This window comes from Psittacula echo, assembly GCF_963264785.1.
Source record: "Psittacula echo genome assembly, chromosome: 2".
NCBI lineage: Eukaryota > Metazoa > Chordata > Aves > Psittaciformes > Psittacidae > Psittacula > Psittacula echo.
Genome location: NC_137737.1, coordinates 57933110 through 57951405, shown reverse-complemented (window position 1 = coordinate 57951405; position 18296 = coordinate 57933110). Strand labels below are relative to the sequence as shown.

The following is an 18296-nucleotide window of genomic DNA, read 5'->3' as shown; positions in this document are numbered from 1 at the left end:
CCACATCCAGGGAGTGAAAAACACCACAATGGGCATCAGCTCTCTGCATCTTCAGCCCTGGTTTAAAGGCAGGCAGGTTTCTTCAGCCCTGTTTTTAACTCACAGCATTTGCTAGCAGCTGGGCAGAGCATGTTCACATGCTAAGGTCACCTCGAATTGCATCCGCTGCCTGTCTTTATTTCTCCACCTGCTTTGCCTGTGCAGCTGCCTGACAAGTGTTGCCTTAGAGCAGGGCCAGCGCTGAACTCGGGGCCGCATCGCCTGTCACCGCTGGGAGCAGATCTGTCCCTGCACGCGTAGGGATATGTGATAAGGTTATCGCTGCTGGGGCACACAGGGAAAGCCTAGTCCTGCCCAAGGGTGAGCTGGCTGATCACGCTCTCTGCTGCTGTCACATCTGCAGCTCCCAAAAAACCAAGCAGCTTCACCAAGGGGTTTAGGTTCCGTGGGTTTCCACCAGGGGTTGGCACCACTGCTGCCTGTCCCAGTGAACACTGATGGCTCCTTTCACAAGGTTCATATTGGGTCAGCTGAGCCCCCTCCTTGCAGAACTGCACACGTGCTGGTGTTGGCAGCAGCAAGGAGCAGAATGGCCTTAAAGCAAATTGTGGCAACTGGAGAAAAGCAATTACAAATGACAGGCATGACTCATGGCCATTTCTTCAATTGTGGGCTGAATTCCAGCATAAGGAGCTGCAGCCAAACCCGGGGCTACCAGGGCCCTTCAGAGCCCACTTCTCATAGGGCTAACAAATGTTCAAGGGGCAAGCAAACAGCATCTTCAGCCCCACGCTAATAACATGGGATTTTATTTGTGTGCAGTGCTGCTTAGTAGATATTCCCACTGCCAAACACTTATTGTCTATTGTAAAACAGAGCTACTGACAGTTTTCCTAAGAGTGTTAAAAGAGGATAACAGAATCATAGAATGGTTTGTGCTCCAAGGAACCTTAAAACTCATCTAGTTTCAACCCCTCTACCACAGGCAAGGACACCTTCCATTAGACCAGGTTGCTCCAAGCCCCGTCCAACCTGGCCTTGAACACTGCCAGGGATGGGGCAGCCACAGCTCCTCCGGGCAACCTTTGCCAAGGCCTCACCACTCTCAGAGGGAAGAACTTCTTCCTAATATCCAATCTAAATCTCCCCTCTTTCAGTTTAAAGCCATTCCCCTTGTCCTATTGCTACGTGCCCTTGTAAGAAGGATGGGGCAGCTAATGGATCTTACAGGAGCAGAAACAATGGAGCATTAGAGTGGAAACCAGAAACCTTTGGAGCGTTTTCCAGCCTGTTAGCCAAAACTTCACTGGGGGAGCACGGGTACTACCCTACCTGCTTTCGGTTTCCAGGGTATTAAGGGCTCAGCGGGGAAGGTCTAAGTAGGCAGGAATTCGCAGAGCTGGGTAGAGGCGGCCTGTGCAGACCCTGAGTGCTCGCATAACGAACCGCGGGACTTGGGCACGTTTTATGTCGCTTGTTTCGCCAGCTCCATGGCTGGGGGCACCGTTCCCCTGCCTGAAGGGGCACCCGAATGTGCTGCGGTCGCCTTGTGCAGCGGGAGGGCACCCACAGCTGGGGGTGCACAATACCAGCGTCCCAAAAGCCCGGTCCCGCTCGCTCCACCGGGAGAGGGCGGAGCCGGTGGCGGCGGGTGGGGAGGTGGAGCCCGCCAGCAGGCGGCGCCCTACCTTCGGACACACAAAACATGGCGGCTGCGGCAGCAAGCGGCGGCGCGCGCCTCTGACAGCGTTCGGCCTGACCACCGCCATGTTGGTGAGGGCGCGAGCGGCGGCGGTGGTAACAACGACCCTGCCCGGTATGCGCTGCTTGTGGAGGGGCGGGGAGAGCGGCGCCGCCGCCGCCTGCTTCCCGCTGGGCCGGGCGCTGCTGGACGTGCGGGGCGCCGAGACGGCCGTTTTCCTGCAGGGGCTCCTCACCAACGACGTCACGCAGTTGGTCGCGGGGGACGGCCCCCCTGCCGCGCCAGCCCTGCCGCGCGCGCTCTACGCGCATGCGCTGAATGTCCAGGGCCGCTGCCTGTATGACCTCATCCTCTACAGGTGAGACCAAGCGGAGGGGCGGGAAGGAGCGAGGCGACACCACTGCGGGGCGGGGTCGGGGGCCGGTGCGTACTGTTGATATGGAAACCGGCCGCGCCGCGCGGGTGCGCTTCTCCGTGCTCACAGGGACACAGCGGTCTCTAAGGAGTATCTCGCATACCTTTAGTGCGCCAAAAAAAGCCTTTGTTCCTTGTATTTTTCATCACTAGCAGCGGGCTCGGTGAGTTACCTGCGCAGAAAAGTACCATGATCTCAATATTGTTAAGGCAGCCCTCAGGGCAGGCCCTAGGCATAGCATCTGAGGGTATATTTGGGTAGTTTGTGCTGTCTCACAGGTGCCATAGTCACTGACAAGGCAACATGACATGCCATATAGTAATTACACCATATAGCTACCTGCTGTAGGTGTGGTGTTGCTAAGTGGGAAACTGGGCTCACGCAAACTGTTGGGTCAGGTTAAAGGCATAGCTAAGGGGAAGCACAGCTGAGCAAAGCTTCTCCTGCTGAAACTTGCCTTGCTTTAGATCTTAGAATCACAGACTGGTTTGGATTGGAAGAATCCTTTAAAGCTCATCCAGTTTCAACCTGCCTGCCATGGGCAGGGACACCTTCCACTAGACCAGGTTGCCTCAAGCCCTGTCTAACCTGGCCTTGAACACTGCCAGGGATGGGGCAGCCACAGCTTCTCTGGGCAACCTGTGCCAGGGCCTAATCACCCTCACAGGGAAGAGCTTCTTGCTCAGACCTTCCTAAGATCTCCTCTCTGTCAGTTTAAAGCCATTCCCCATTGTCCTGTCCCTACCTGCCCTTGTCAAAAGCCCCTCTTCAGCTTTCTTGTCAACCCCTTTAGGCGCTGGGAGCTTCTCTAAGGTGTCCCCGGAGCCTTCTCTTCTCCAGGCTGAACAAACCCAGCTCTCTCACCCTGTCTCCGTAGCAGAGGTGCTCCAGCCCTTGGAGCATCTTTGTGGCCTCCTCTGGACTCACTCCCACAGCTCCACGCCCTTCTTATGTTGGGGCCCCAGAACTGGACACAGGAGTGTGAGGGGGATTCTCACCAGAGTGCAGTAGAGGGGGAGGATCCCCTCCCTTGATGACCTGGTCACGCTCTGGGGATGCAGCCCAGGACATGGTTGGTTTCCGGTCTGCACGTGCACACTGCCGGGTCATGATGACCTTCTCATCAACCAACCCCCCAAGTCCTTCTCAGAGCTGCTCTCAGTCCAGTCTCCTGCAGCCTTTATCTGTGCGTGGGATTGCCCTGTCCCAGGTGCAGGATCTTGCACTTGGCCTGCTTGAACTTCATGAGGTTCATACTGCCCCACCCCTCCAGCCTGTCCAGGGCCCTCTGGATGACATCTCTTCTCTCCAGCGTGTTGTCCGCACCACACAGCTCAGTGTCTGTGGAAACTTGCTGAGTGTGCTTGATCCCACTGTCCATGCCCCTGACAAAGATATTGAACACCCTGAGGAACACCACAGATAGGCATGAGTGTTTGAAAAGACTGCGTGGTCAGGCCTATTTCTGTCCCCAGGAGAAGTGAGGGCAGTATTTGCTAGGTAAAAGAAGAATGGATGGCTGAAAAAGTTCAGGTATTTTAGTACAGGGAGTCGAGTGTGCTGGCAGCCTTTGGTGAAACTCCGCAGATCTCTGGATGTGCACCAGGATTGAGATAAACGTGTTGGCTTCCACTGCTGTGACGGTTTGTTTTTCTAACCTTGTTGGTGTTACTTTTTTTAGGCTTCATGAGAGTCCAGAAGAAGAGCCGCACATCCTGCTGGAGTGTGACGGTGGCGTGCTGGATGCCATACAAAAACATCTGAAACTGTACAAGATCCGGAGGAAAGTAAACATCGCCCCTTGCCTTGACCTCTCTTTGTGGGCCGTCATCCCTGGGGAGCAGGCTGGAGACATTGCCAGTTCCCTTGCAAAATGTGCAGACCAGGCTCCAATTTTAAGTCCTGACCCCAGAACAGAAGTCATGGGCTGGAGAGTTATCACAAAGAAAGGAGTGAATCTGTCAGAGATTATCCCTGGGAGTCATGTTGGAAACATTCAGGATTACCACAGGCACAGGTATAAACAAGGTAAAGCCAAGATCTATTTCGCACTGGATTTGGGGATTTTTTTTTTTCATGTATTATCACAGTTTCATATTATCAGAGTCCAGATGCTGATCTAAGACAGAGGAATAAATTATAAAAGCTGCATTGGCCGATGTGTTTTAACTTGTTAGTAACTACAGGTATTATTTGCTACTTTGAGGGAAAAAAAGTGATTTGGTAGTTATAATTCTGTCTGGTAGCAGAATTTGGGTACAATTTCCTAGGGTGGCAGGTCAGGAATGCTAACAGCAAAAAAAAACCAGGATCATTCATTTTCTTAGAGGAAAACTTGTGTGGCTTGAGTAATTTTGATTATTTTGGGACAGTCTCTATGTTTTCCTTGTTGCTAAGGAAGAAGAAGAAAACACTAACTTATTTTCTTAAAAATGTATGAATGGATGCACAGAATTAGCACAGAGGTGGAGGGATGTGCGCTTGATTTGAGAGGGAGCTCAGTTCTTGGAAGCCCCTGTGCCTGCGCAGTGCTCCTGTTGATTTTACTCTGTACATGCAGATAGTGGCAAATAAGATAATAAATCAATTGGATAATAAGTCAATTGGCAGACTGAAAGATGATGATCCTCTGCTAAACCTGAATCCATCTGGTTGGGAAAAGCAAGCTGTTAATGGATCAAACTGGGCTAGACCCTCTGATTGCCTCCCTGAAACAACAGCGCTCGTCTTGCTGCACTGCTGCAAAAGGCTGGGTCCAGCACTGCTTAAAAAAAAATAAAATTTTTTTGTGTCATTGGTCAAAAAAGACAGGTTAGTTATACAGACATTTGGCATTTGAGCTTGAAGAAAAACAGCTGGCTAATTTACGTTCTTCTGAAGAAAAGAACTCTTACTGATATTAATAGAGGGACTGACATTTAATTGACATTGAAAGAGTGATCTTGGCAGGCTTCAGAGGTGGGCCTGTGCGAATCTCATGAAATTCAACCAGCCCAAATGCAAGGTTCTGCACATGGGTCAGGGCAATCCCAAGCACAAATAAAGGCTGGGGGAGACTGGATTGAGAGCAGCCCTGAGGAGAAGGACCTGGGGGGGTGCTGGGTGACAAGAAGGTCACCATGACCCGGCAGTGTGTGCTGCAGCAGTGGGAGCTGTTGGAGCAGGTCCCAAGGAGGTCATGGAGGTGCTCTGAGGGCTGGAGCACCTCTGCTATGGAGACAGGCTGAGAGAGCTGGGCTTGTTCAGCCTGGAGAAGAGAAGGCTCCAAGGAGACCTTAGAGCAGCTTCCAGTGCCTAAAGGGGCCAACAAGAAAGAGGGGCTTTTTACAAGGACAGGTAGGAATCGGACAAGGGGGAATGGCTTTTGTCCTGGGTTCAGCTGCCGGCTGGGCCTAAACCACAGCTTTAAACTGAGAGAGGGTGGTTAGGCCCTGCACAGGTTGCCTAGAGAAGCTGTGGCTGCCCCATCCCTGGCAGTGTTCAAGGACAGTTTAGACAGGGCTTGGAGCAACCTGGTCTAGTGGAAGGTGTCCCTGCCCAAGGCAGTGGGGTTGGAACTAGATGCTTGTTAAGGTCCCTTCCAACCCAAACCATTCTAGGATTGTATGATTAAAATCTGCTTGCGGGGTGCGAGTGAGCAGGATTTAGCATTAATGCCTTTGGATGGATTCTACATTGTTCTGAGTGTTCTGAGTTTTCACTGGTATGCTTCTGAGTTGCTGTAAGCTTCATAAAACCAGATTCCAGTGCAGTTCTGTTTGTGTTTCAAGAGAAATCTTTGCTAACTGTTTATGGCTAATGATTTTGCTCAGGTCCACACCAAAGTGTTTGGAAGTTTGTTATTTATCCATTGTTTCTATGGGGCCCCTTGCTTTTATAACTTATGGAGGAAGCATGCTGCAGGAGTCTTAAATATTGAAGAATTTTCCACATTTACCTGTTGGTTTTACTCTTTTCCTAGGAATTCCTGAAGGTGTGAAAGATCTACCTCCTGGCATTGCCCTTCCACTGGAATCAAACCTGGCCTACATGAACGGCATCAGCTTCACCAAAGGCTGCTACGTTGGACAGGAGTTGACAGCCAGGACCCACCATGTGGGTGTCATTCGCAAGCGGCTGCTGCCAGTCCAGTTTCCAGCTCCTCTTCCCACAGACAGCATTCCCGAGGGTGCTGATATTGTAACTGAATCAGGAAAGTCAGCCGGCAAGTTCCGGTTTGGAGGAGGTGAACTCGGTATAGCTCTTCTGAGGTTAGCTAATGTAAATGAAGCTCTCTACCTAAATAGAGGAGGTGATAAAGTAAAGCTCACTGCAAGTATACCCGAGTGGTGGCCAAAAACTGCTAGCAAATAAATGAGGAACCAGCATTTGCCTTAGTGAGAATGTATTTTGTGTGATATGTTTGGGAAGGTGGCTGTGCCTTCAGCTGTTGTTTGTGGTGTTTGACATGGGGAGTGTGTGACAGGATTCTTGAAATTGGGACTAAACAGCAGGAACCCAAACGTGAGGATGGGAGGATAATTTAAGCAATGTGGAGAGACCCACAGAGCACATGCAGGGAAGCACACTGTTTCCTGTGAGTACCCTGTATTTATTTAGGGAGTGCTGTGTCGTTGGGTTGGACGCCAGCTGAATTTTCAGGCCACTGGTCACTCAGTCAGACTCTGCCCTGTGTAGGGTGCAGTCTGCATTCAGACTGAAGTGAACGATGGGAGCAGGAGTTTCCCATTGCACTGAATTTTCCTGTTAGAAATAATCATTCTGTGATACTATTTTTTTTTTTTAAATGAAGAGCATTCTGCTCATACCTCATGTAAGTTACATACTCAGGCTAAAGTGTTCACTGCAAATTGAGCTTCTTCCTAAACTTGCTGATAGGGTGCACTAATTGCATTCAGGAAGAGGAATACCTTCTCCTTCACGTTTGGGAACTTGGTTTTAAGTCTTCCCTGGTAGGAAAGCTCTCCAACTTCTTGATCCCATCCATGCCCTGCTTCAACGCCGGCAGAGGGAGCACAGGCAACCCCAGCTAGCTCCTCTGCTGCCCCTGACCTCGGTCAGCCAGACTTCCTTCACCTAAGCAACTGTTTGGGAGAGGAAAGGGATATTTCACAGAAATACAGTGCACTGGTGCGTGCCCTGGGGTGACTATTATATTGGTGTACTGGTGCGTAGCAGAATAACCTCTTATCAGAAGCATGTGCCCGCCAGTTGCCAGCAACAATTGAGGGGTTGGGTTTTTTGGCATCTCCATCTTTGCTCTGTCATGTTGTAGAAAAATCCTCCAAACTTTCTTGCAGCCTTTGGCAGGGGTTTTCTTGCTCCCTCCACAGCGGGGGAAGGGGTAGCCTGTCCCCATCTCAGACCTTTGCTCCTTCCTTCGGCATTAAGATGAGGTCTCTGGAGAAAGAGTTAATGCCAGACCTTCTCTCAGCTCAGCCTGGGGTTCCTGAGGGAGGATATGCACCCCATTCACTTCTCTGGCTGCTTCACCACTTCCCTTGTACCCTGCTGCTGTCTCCAGCTGAGCTCTTCTCCATCTACCATCCCCTGTGGGTTTTCAGAGCAGCCCAGTACCTCAGGATTTCTGTGCTGCATTTTTCTGGCTCCCACTTGTTCATCTTCACGCTTTTCCTTGTTTCTGCAGTCCGTGTGTTCCTCTCTGCTTCCTCACAGCCAACCAGCTCGGTATCTCCTAACCCTGTCAAGCTGCAGCAATTTATAGGAGCCGTATGTATTTTTGTATTACAACAAACCTGTTACAGATGGTGAGTGTGTGGAAGGGCATGATGACAGCTTAGCAGGTAAGATCCCGTTCTGACAAATAAAAGCCCCTCTTGCATGTGCCTTTGTAACAAAAACCCTCTGAAGCACATTCTGCCACTGTTCCAGTGTCACTGTAAAGAGAACTTGTCTCTGAAAAATGCTTATATTGATTAAAAACATGCTTGCTGTAAAATGAATCTGTGAAATACTGCATTAAAAGTTTATTGTATCAGTAATTTAAGCGTGACTCACCTGAAAGAGACTCTACCTTTTATTTGCCTTGTGTGAAGACACACCACACAACACTTTTTGAGGTAGCTTGCTGACAGGAAACAGGTCTCACACTGTTTATCACCCCTTTGTCAGGTTGGAGACTGTTAACAAAGTCTTTCTGCTGGAAAAATAAATGGCAGTGCTTTGTGCTTTCTGGATCCTCAAACTGTGACAAAGGCAAGACTGTGCTGCTTGCACTGATGCTGCTTTGCCAGGAGCAGCTTTTCCTCTGTCTCCCATTGTGCAGTCTCCTCAGAACAGTTGTATTGTACTGGTATGCGTGCAGCCTGAATAAACACAATGTTTATTCTGTTTGTGGAAGCCCTGAATCTCTTCTGGTGCCTTCTTAACAAATTTTTAAAAACATGTTTGCCTTCTTAGCATATTTAAAAGGTTTTTCTGTTGCTAACAGCTGCAGGTTACAGATGTGCAGTAGATCACTTTAGAGAAAAGATGCGGCAGAAGTCAGAGAGGGCAGCCCCAGACTGCATTATCCTTTCATTCTTCAGTCTCCCTCACTGCCAGCTCCTCACCACCAGCCATCATCAATGGCTTTCTGTGGTGAGCTTGGGCTGGAAGGCCAGGGTACAGCTGCGTAGGTGCAAGGTGGATTTTGCAGGGCTGTCTGCCTTGCTCCTGATCCCCAACAGAGCAAACCTCCTTCAGCAAAGGTGGAACTGAGTGAAGCACAGTGAGGATCTCGCTGCTGCACAGCCAACAAGGGATGGATAACCACCCACCTGCTCACCACGTTAGCTAAAGGGCTGCAATGTCCTCAGCAGCACATTTCACACCTTCTGCTGTAGGAAGGAGGAAACATTGAGAAATAAAAGGCCAGGTTGGACGGGACTTGGTGCAACCTGGTCTAGTGGAAGGTGTCCCTGCCCGTGGCAGGGGGTTGGAACTGAGCTTTAAGGTCCCTTCCAACCCAAACCAGTCTGTGATTGTATGATAAAACACCACACAGGCTCTCCGCCACCCCGGGAGGGAAATTAAGACCCTTTTGTGGTGCAATTCTGTCAGCTTTTCGTGCTTTCCTCAGCACGGGACGCATATGGCGGCTAAGGGGGGCTGTCAGGTAACCTGCTCAGCTGCCCGTCTAATACTTAATACAGCTGGAAAACAGAAGCTCTGCACTTCGAGAGGCTAATCCCTTCCTGATCCTGTTTTTGGCTCTTCCCTGCGCTGCCTCAGCTCCCCCTCACTCTCCCCTCCATGCTGGCTCCCCCGTCCCGCTCCACAATGGTTCACCCCTCCCCTTTCCAGCCTCCCTTCTTTTCCCTCGCGCAGTGGTTTCTCCCACCGATGGCCGTTGACCGAGTGCGCCCTCAACTCCTCTCCGCGCCCGCCCGGGCAGACACGCGGGAAGCAGAGGGGGAGCTCTCGCCGTTCCCGCCCTCGCTCGCGCCGGCGGCCTTTGGGGCGGCTGCAATGGCCCCTCACGGTGCTGGCCCCTCACGGCGGGAGGGGGAAAATAAGATGGTGGCGAGTCATGCCCTGCCTCTGGCCGTTCGGCCTCACGGGGTTTCCTGAACGGAGGTGAGGCGTCAGCTCTGCCGCCTCGCCGCCCGGACGGGGCTGGGGCTGGGGTCGGAGTCCGGGCTTTGGAGCTGAGGGGTGAGCGGTGGCGGGACGTTGTGAGGGAAGGAGCCGGGCGGCGGAGGTGCTGCGGGTCTGGTGGGGGTGAACCCCCGTGGCTGCTCTTAGGGCAGGACCGTGAAATAAAGGTCATGTCTGCGAAAGGAGAAGGCTGTGTTACACTTTCCTGTCGTACGCTGTAATTTCTGTGGGCGCTGGGGAGTTAAAAGAGCCGTGAGCGGGGCTGACACACTAAACCGAGGTTTGTGCACGGGGAGAGAGCAGAACTGTGGAGTAAGCAAGTAGTATACAGCCTGGAATCCCAGTAGGGTGAGGCAGGAGCCCTTTTCAGAGGCTGTGAAGGGGAGTACATTGAAATGTTCGGCTTCAGGAAAAAGGTTAATTTTTGCTGCCTTTTTTTCTCCAGATTTTTTTTCCAGCTTTCTCTCTTCCCCGATATTTTTTTCCCCCCTTTCAGCAGTTGCTGATTTAATTGTTACAGTTTCTACATTTCCTGTCATAGTAAAAAGCCTCCCAAAAGCTGCCTTGGTGTGGGGAAGGGTCTGGAAGAATGACTGCTAATGCTTAAGTTTAGTGTATAAGCAGATGTTCAGCTGCGTTATTATCGTTGCAATCTGCTGGTTTAAGTGTATTATTACTTGCATGAATTCACATTCCTGTGGCCGGGTTGCTGCTGGGAGCTTGTGTGCAAGCATCATCTTCACGCTGAATTACTTGAAGTTATCAAGTCTAAAATGCCCTTATAAATATTTGTAGGTTGCTATTAATGTTCTCAATATAGGTGTTGCTGAAGCCCTTGAAATCTTCAGGGGGTGTCCAATGGTGCAGCTAACTACTACTTCCAGCTAGTTTATAGGAGTAGAGTTGTGAACACAGTTTCTGCTGGATGGTAGCGAAGAGATACGCTGCATTTTGACTTCAAACTATCCTCTCAAAAGTATCCCGGTACAGTATTTTGCTTTCACGTAGATGGTGAGCCCTTTGGAAAAGGTCGTCTTGTTCTTTCTGTTACATGCTGTTCCCTGGCTAGCGCAAATGATTTATGCCTAAACTGGTTTTGTGGAGTGGTGTCTCGGTTTCCTCCCATTCCCTCTGTCTTGCCCAGGCTGAAGGAGTGTGCAGTTCGCTGTCAGACTTTATACTGGGGGGAGGGAAGGGGCTTTGTGGAACAAGGTGATGCTGTTGTGACTTAGTGAAAATGCGTTGGGAATGCAGTAAAGCTTTGCAGAAAGTTGTAATTTATTTTTTCTTCCCCTCCCTTTTAGGATCTTTTGCCCGTGGTCTGCCTGTGTTAAGTCATTGAAGAACTTAAGACCAAGAGGTTTTCTCATTTCCACTGTAGTGCTTGTAGCTTTTGTAGGAGCTTTCTCGTATTCCATGAGATGGATTTAGGGGCAATTTTATTGTTCAGAATGAACAATGTCTTTTTAGGTTTAACTCAAATGACTTAAGTGTATGTTGAAGGGCAGCTTGAGGGTTTTTTGATGGGGAGACAGGAGCAAAAGTGGTGGATGCAGCATTACCAGTGACAAGAAACATTTTTATGTGGAGATACCAAAATCACAAGAGATGTCAAACTTGTAATAAGAGCTTTTGTACTGTTAAGTATGACGTCATTATGCGTATATTGTATGTATATTTAGAACCATTAACATTTCCTCACTGGGTTATCAGGAAGTTGATACTTAAATGGTTTTGGAAGCCTGTTACCACCTCACAGTAATTGCTTAGAAATGACTTCTTGTGTGGGAAGGAGGTGAAGGTGCATTTCAAAACCTCCCACAGGCTTTTCTTCTTTCCTGGAATAGAACCAGAGAGATTTCCCATCTGAGAAGAGTTTCCTGGCTAAATAAAGCAGTAGGTCTGTACTTGCCAGCCTCTGCATGAAGCAGAGAGTTCCCAAAGCTCATAGTGCAGTCCTGGATCCCCTGTTTTGCTGCTCCTGCAGAGGAAAAACTACAATTCCCATAGTACTTCCACATACTGGTACTCCAGTGACATCAGACGTTACATGGCTGAGACTGGTTGTAAGGCAAGACGACCCAAAATGTAAGCTTGGTTTCGTTCACTTCTGTGGCAGGGCCTTTGGCAGTGTAATCTTTGCTTGCTAGGAGGGGATTTCAGTTGCTGCAGAGGTGTTTGAAAGGGTGTGTATCTGAAGAAAACATGAAGTGACTTGTAAGGGCAAGCAATTTGTACTGTTTCTCATAGTGTTGCTGCAGCTTGGAGACTCCTCTGTCTAGGAACTGCTTATTGCCAGTGCTGCTAGTTTGTCACGAGGGGCTATTTCCTTGCCCACAGCCTGAAATCTGCTTGCTGCTTTTCTGCTGTTTTTGTCCTGCAGCTTCACGGGGTGGAGGAGAGACGCTACTCACAGCTTGGCAACAGTTTCTGTGTGCACGTAGTAACTGAGGCGTGTAGCCTGTGTCCCATGGCAGCGATGTTAGGGGAGGTAAGCCAGGTGCGGCCACAGCACTGGTTCAGCACGTTGCGGGCTACGTGGGGGGGAACCGCTGCTGCTGCAGAGCTCTGGTGCGTACAACTGTCGTGCTGGAGCGCCTGAGCTGCTGCTGCTTCCCAGGGGCCTGCGTTGGTGGGAGGAAGGCTGGCAGGCAACAGCCGACGGTAACATCTGCGCAGGTTTGTGTTGGTGGAAGCTGATTCTTGCCACGGGGTGGGGTTTACGTGGGCTTTGTTCCTCCTGAGGGGTGCTAGGTGCGTGGAGTCCTGCTGTTGTTTTAGAAAGCTGGGAAATAATCCAGCAACGAGATTTCTGCAGTGTAATATTTGCTTAGGCTGCTGTAGTGCTGTAGTTTAAGTGTAGTGATTTATTTGCTTGATAGTGCCCAGCCTTTCCGATGCTTGCATATCAAGAGCGCCTGACAAAAACATGTTTTCCCAACATAAGGTTCTCATGTTGACTGCCAGAGTCCTAACAGGAACAGTGAGGAGAGACTTACAGAGTGGATGGGAAACTTTGGAGTACTTGCCATCATCCTTTCTCTGAGAAATGTAATAACATCTCAGGCACGTAATAGATCCCCTCTCACTTCTCCTTAGGAACAGTTAGGTCTGTAGAATGGCACTGTGCTGTGTTTGTTCAAGTCTGCTGGTTTGAAGTTATCTACTTACTACTTGAGTTTCACAAAGTGAGGAGCAGGTCAAGTAGGAAAAGTAGCCTTTTATCTAATCTTGGTAGTCATGAAATTAAGATACAAATCTCTGTATAACGATATACAGTGAGTAAAAATCCTTGTGCAGCTGATTAAAAAGCAAAATCTATTTTTTTGGCCACATATGCCTGTTAGTAACTTCAGAGAGTTTGTTTTTACACATTCAGTAATGGCTGATTTCAGCATTTTTGTTTAAAAATATATTTGAGAAGACAGTTTGATTTACTGGAGCTTAAACTGTATTAGGTAGTCTGTCTGTTAAAATGAATCTGGAAAAAATATTTTGGAACTTGGGAAGTGTTCAAGGCCAGGTTGGACGGGGCTTGGAGCAACCTGGTCTAGTGGAAGGTGGCCTAGCATGTGGCAGGGGGGTTAGAACTGTATGAGCTTTAAAGACCCTTCCAATTCAAACCATTTTGTGATTCTATGATTCTTTGAACTTCAGTTGGAATTTTATATTCCTAAACAAAAAAGTTTATGCTGAGAGTATGTTAATACCAATAATCTTGTTTTACAGCAACACATTTAGAAAGGACATCATCTACAGGTCACGCACTTGAGCTGCCTTTGTATAAGTTGACTCTAAAGTGAGCAGAAGTTCAGTTAAAAATCTTTGCACCTGTTTGTTTAATAGTCCCTTGTGTTTCCCTAGGCTACCAGGAGATAATGGGGTATGACGTGGTAAGAAGCAGAAGTGAAGGTGAATATATAGAGGTTGCTGTCATTAAGATTCCTTATATTTCTGTGGAGCTTGTGAAGCACTTTAATTCCGTTATTCAGATACTTAAACATGTATTTTCTAACTAGATACTTAAAATGTTGTAGTCTGTTCAGTGATTGGTGCCTTACAGTAGCTGTCTCTTACCACTTTTGTAAAGCTTTCCTTTAGCAGTCCCAAATTTGAACTTTACAATAATGACATGTTGCAGCTGAGCTGTGTTCGCTGTTTTTAAAGCTTCGTGTCAATATTTCATGAAGAGTGGTTTACTGTTTGAATTGGGGATTAGGGTCTTAAGGCTTTCATAAACAAAAATCAGCCTCTGAAGCTCCCAGAGTGAGAGCAGGCAGCTTCAGTCATTTTTAACTTAGAATAGTAGGACTGCAGTGTTGGAAGTACTTGTGGCCTTGGACCACAGTAAGGATGCTTGTAGATACACAAAAATTAACGTTAAAAACATTGTCAGTACCCTTTCTTTAATAGTTCGTACGAATTGCAGATCAGAGCTTTGTTTCTGAGGTACTTGCTGGCAAGTTATTCCTTATTGATAAAGTAAGAATCGCAGTAAGTGGGGAGGTTACAAATCTGAATTTCTGAAATTACTGACTTTAGGAAGGCAGAAGGTATGGTAGTTGCACATACGTTGCCACAGTTCCCAGATGATAATTCTGTGTCGCGTGGTTTCCCAAGTGCTTAATGTGCTTAATTTCTTGTCATTGACATCCTAAGTTTTCATATAAATGTTGCAGAAATGTTCTGTGTGCTTAGGTTGCGTTTTTGTTGTCTCAAGAAGTACCTCACAAAGGTACTGATAATGCTTTGTGACAGTGGATTTGAGGAGCAATTGGGAATCTCTCCCCCAGCAAACTTACTGCCATGCAGCTTTGTAAAGCATATAGGCCTAAATATAAAAAACTGACAGAAGTTCAAAACGGGTGTGTGAAAGAGAAGTGCAGGTCTTTAGACTGAACTGCAGTTTTCCCATCTAACCTGATTGTGGAACCTGCAAACCCTCAGGTAATGCAGGTGGATGTTTTTAGGCCTTCCTCATGATCGCCCTACAATATTAAGGTAATGTTTGAAATCGTCTGGGTTGGTTTTTTTTCCCTTTTGAGGATTAGATGAACCGTAGCACAGGGAATTGCAAAACCCGGAACTTAGGTACTCGTTCACAGTGCATCAGTATGTGTACACATGCACGGTGTGTCTCTCTGGAACTGCAACCTAAATCCACCAGAAGTTACTACTATTTGTATTACTTTGAAAAGTAGGCATTCAGATAAGCAACGTTCCCATTAACCACAGAGGAGTAATTCAGAGTCAGGCTTCTGTTTCTGTTTGGTCAGTGGAAGAAGACTGTGGAAACTGTATGTGTACATACATGTGCGAGGAAAATGTTATCCCTGTCTTCACCCAGGAACAGGGTATGTGGGGGCAGAGGGCAACAAAATTAGGGTGACCGTAAATGTTTTGAGAAGGATTGATACTTACAAGGTTCATTTAAAGTTTCTAGTGTTAATTTTAAAAAGTGTTGATGGGAAAATGAGTGGACATTTCACTCCTGAGAAAAATCAGGGAGATTGTTTTTTTTCGGCGTATTGAATGGTTCTGTTGTTGAGGAATCTGCTGTTCCTCCAGTGAGCTTTGAACCATACATCAAATTCAGTGAAATCAGGGGAGAGGTGGGTGGGTGTCTCAGCGATAATCACCCTCACAGAGGAGAGACCCATGTCAGTGTCCTTGCAGGGAGAAAGGCTTATGTGTGATTGTAAAGCATCTGATGTGACTTACTTACCTAGTCATGTGACAGTGGGCTCTTAGCTGGTTGCCATCAGGATGAGTAGAATCATAGAATAGTTAGGGTTGGAAAGGACCTTAAGATCATCTAGTTCCAACCCCCCTGCTGTGGGCAGGGACACCTCACACTAAACCATGTCACCCAAGGCTCTGTCTAACCTGGCCTTAGAACACCCCCAGGGATGGAGCATTCACAACTTCCTTGGGCAACCCATCTCAGTGCCTCACCACCCTTACAGTAGCGAGCTACCTCCTTCTATCCAATCTAAACTTCTGTTTAAGTTTGAACCCGTTACCCCTTGCCCTACCACTACAGTCCCTAATGAAGAGTCCCTCCCCAGGATCCTTATAGGCCCTTCAGATACTGGAAAGCTTCTATGAGGTCTCCACGCAGCCTTCCCTTCTCCAGACTGAGCAGCCCCAACTTTCTCAGCCTGTCTTCATACAGGAGGAGGTGCTCCAGCCCCTGATCATCCTCGTGGCCCTCCTCTGGACTTGTTCCAACAGTTCCATGTCCTTTTTATGTTGAGGACACCAGAACTGCACACAATACTCCAAGTGAGATCTCAGGAGAGCAGAGTAGAGGGGCAGGACCACCTCCTTTGACTTGCTGGTCACGCTCCTCTTGATGCAGCCCAGGATACGGTTGGCTTTCTGGGCTGTGAGCGCACACTGAAGCCCACTCATGTTAAGTTTCTCATCCGCCAACACCCCGAAGTCCTTCTCTGCAGGGCTGCTCTGAATCTCTTCTCTGCCCAATCTGTAGCTGTGCCTGGGATTGCTCTGACCCAGGGGTAGGACCTTGCGCTTGTCATGTTTAAACTTCTTAGGGTTGGCATCAGCCCACCTCACAAGCGTGTCAGGGTCCCTCTGGATGGCATCCGTTCCCTCCAGGGTGTCAACCAAACCACACAGCTTGGTGTCATCAGCAAACTTGCTGAGGGCACACGGAGTAGGGAAGGATGGGGGAGACCTGAGGAGACTAGGAGGGTATGGCAGGGAAATGAGTATGAGCTTGAGGTAGGGACAGATCTGTAGAAAACAGTTGGTTTTCTCTGTTGATGGAACAGGTTCTAGTGTTGTGCTATGGTTGGTTGTCCTGTTGCTTAGAATTCTTTTTGAGCAATGACAGAAGAAAATACTGCTATTTACAAATTCAGGACATTCAGGCAAACCATATGAAGTTCAACAAAGCCAGGTACATGGTCTTGTGTCTGGGTTGAGGCAGGCCCACACACAGATAAATGCTGCAGGAGACTGGAATGGAGCAGCCATGAGGAGAAGGACTTGGGGGGGTTGGTCGATGAGAAGTTCCCCATGACCTGGCAGTGTGCGCTTCCGGCTGAGAAACCAACTGTGTCCTGGACTGCATCTCCAGCAGTATGACCAGCAGGTCGAGGGAGGGGATTCTGCCCCTCTGCTCCACTCTTCTGAGACCTCCCTGCAGGCTTGCATCCAGCTCTGGGGCCCCGACATAGGGAGGACATGGAGCTGTTGGAGTGAGTCCAGAGGAGGCCACAAAGATGCTCCAAGGGCTGGAGCACCTCTGCTATGGAGACACGCTGAGAGAGCTGGGTTTGTTCAGCCTGGAGAAGAGAAGGCTCCGGGGACAGCTTAGCTTCCAGTGCCCAAAGGGGCCAAGAGGAAACCTGGAGAAGGGCAGGTAGGGATAGGACATAGGGGAATGGCTTTAAACTGACAGAGGAGAGATTTAGGTAAGATATTGGGAAGAAGTTCTTCCCTTTGAAGGTGGTGAGGCCTGGCACAACTGGCCCAGAGAAGCTGTGGCTGCGCCATCCCTGGTGGTGTTCAAGGCCAGGTTGGACGGAACTTCGGGCAGCCTGGTCTAGTGGAAAGTGTCCCTGCCTGTGGCGTAGGGGGTTGGAACTGGATGAGCTTTAAGGTCTCTTCCAACCCAAACCATTCTGTGATTCTGGGAACATTGATGTTCTGCTAGTATGTAAGATGTGGGTGTTTCTGGAGGAACTATGGGTGCTGTGACATGGAGAGATGGTAGGAGGAGCAATGAGGGGTAGCTAGAAATGAATTTAATGTGTAAAAAGTACAACTTCGGCAGGCTTGGTAATTACTGCCTTTTTTTTTTTTTAATTGCTTTTAATTAGGCTAAGTCGGCTCTTAAGAATATAAATTTCTGCTTGCACAGCAATGCTGCATACTTCAGAGAAGGCAACTTGTGTACTGGTAACAAAGACATGGACAAACAGTGTGCCACCCATGCTCATGCCAAGTCACAGGTGAGTCTAAAAAAGTGAATTTACTCAGGTAAACAGAGATAAATACTTTTATGATATGTTGGGCTTTCTAATAAAGTCTGTTGAATAACCACATAACAAAAATCCTCTACATCTGAAGAGGATGCTGCATTAGAGATGAGCAGCTTTTACTAGCTGTGTTAGTGCAGGAGAGTAATCCTCTGTTCATGCAAGTCAGCAGTTCTTCATTCAGTCTGGCTTTGAGGGCCACTTGTCAAGGGCATTTGTGAGGTTTGCCACAGTCTCCTGAAGAATAATTCCTAGAAATTACCATGGCCAAAAAAAAGATATCTTTGATTATATTAAATGAATGTATTTAGATGCTAGCATTTAAAACAAACAAAAGAAAGGGCCTGTTGGCCTATGATTGTTCTCTATTGTAATTGGGTTATAAACCCCGAATATTGAATAAGCATCTCATAAATGTACTTCTCCCTCCATGCACTGTCTGAGGTGGTGCTTACTTACATGATTTTTGACCCAGCTCTCCAAGAAAGGTCGAACAGACTTGATTCCATTTTCTCAGAAAAAGAGTTTCCTAATTCTTTGACTGCTGGAAAGTAACATTTCCCTTTGCTGC

At 48.3% G+C, this 18296-nt stretch overlaps 1 protein-coding gene across 3 annotated transcripts; it reads left to right on the top strand.

Annotated features, from left to right (window-relative positions):
* Positions 1 to 1347: 1347 nt before the first annotated feature.
* On the top strand, positions 1348 to 17685 carry IBA57 (iron-sulfur cluster assembly factor IBA57). Of its 3 annotated transcripts, none has more exons than XM_080611632.1 (4): positions 1348 to 2060; positions 3799 to 4145; positions 6079 to 6367; positions 17567 to 17685. In XM_080611632.1, exons 1-4 carry the CDS (start codon positions 1468 to 1470, stop codon positions 17589 to 17591), a joined length of 1254 nt encoding a protein of 417 aa, XP_080467758.1. In that variant the 5' UTR covers positions 1348 to 1467; the 3' UTR covers positions 17592 to 17685. The 3 variants fall into 3 exon arrangements, with proteins under 3 accessions (XP_080467758.1, XP_080467757.1, XP_080467756.1); XM_080611631.1 differs by lacking the exon at positions 17567 to 17685 and adding an exon at positions 7765 to 8384; XM_080611630.1 differs by lacking the exon at positions 17567 to 17685 and having other exon boundaries at positions 1350 to 2060; positions 6079 to 8384.
* The last annotated feature ends 611 nt before the right edge of the window (positions 17686 to 18296 follow it).

Coding starts and splice junctions, on each gene's coding strand:
- IBA57 (XM_080611630.1), top strand. CDS start 1,468: ATGTCGCTTGTTTCGCCAGCTCCATGGCTGGGGGCACCGTTCCCCTGC. Junction 2,061..3,798: donor TATGACCTCATCCTCTACAG/GTGAGACCAAGC, acceptor TACTTTTTTTAG/GCTTCATGAGAGTCCAGAAG. Junction 4,146..6,078: donor CAGGCACAGGTATAAACAAG/GTAAAGCCAAGA, acceptor CTCTTTTCCTAG/GAATTCCTGAAGGTGTGAAA.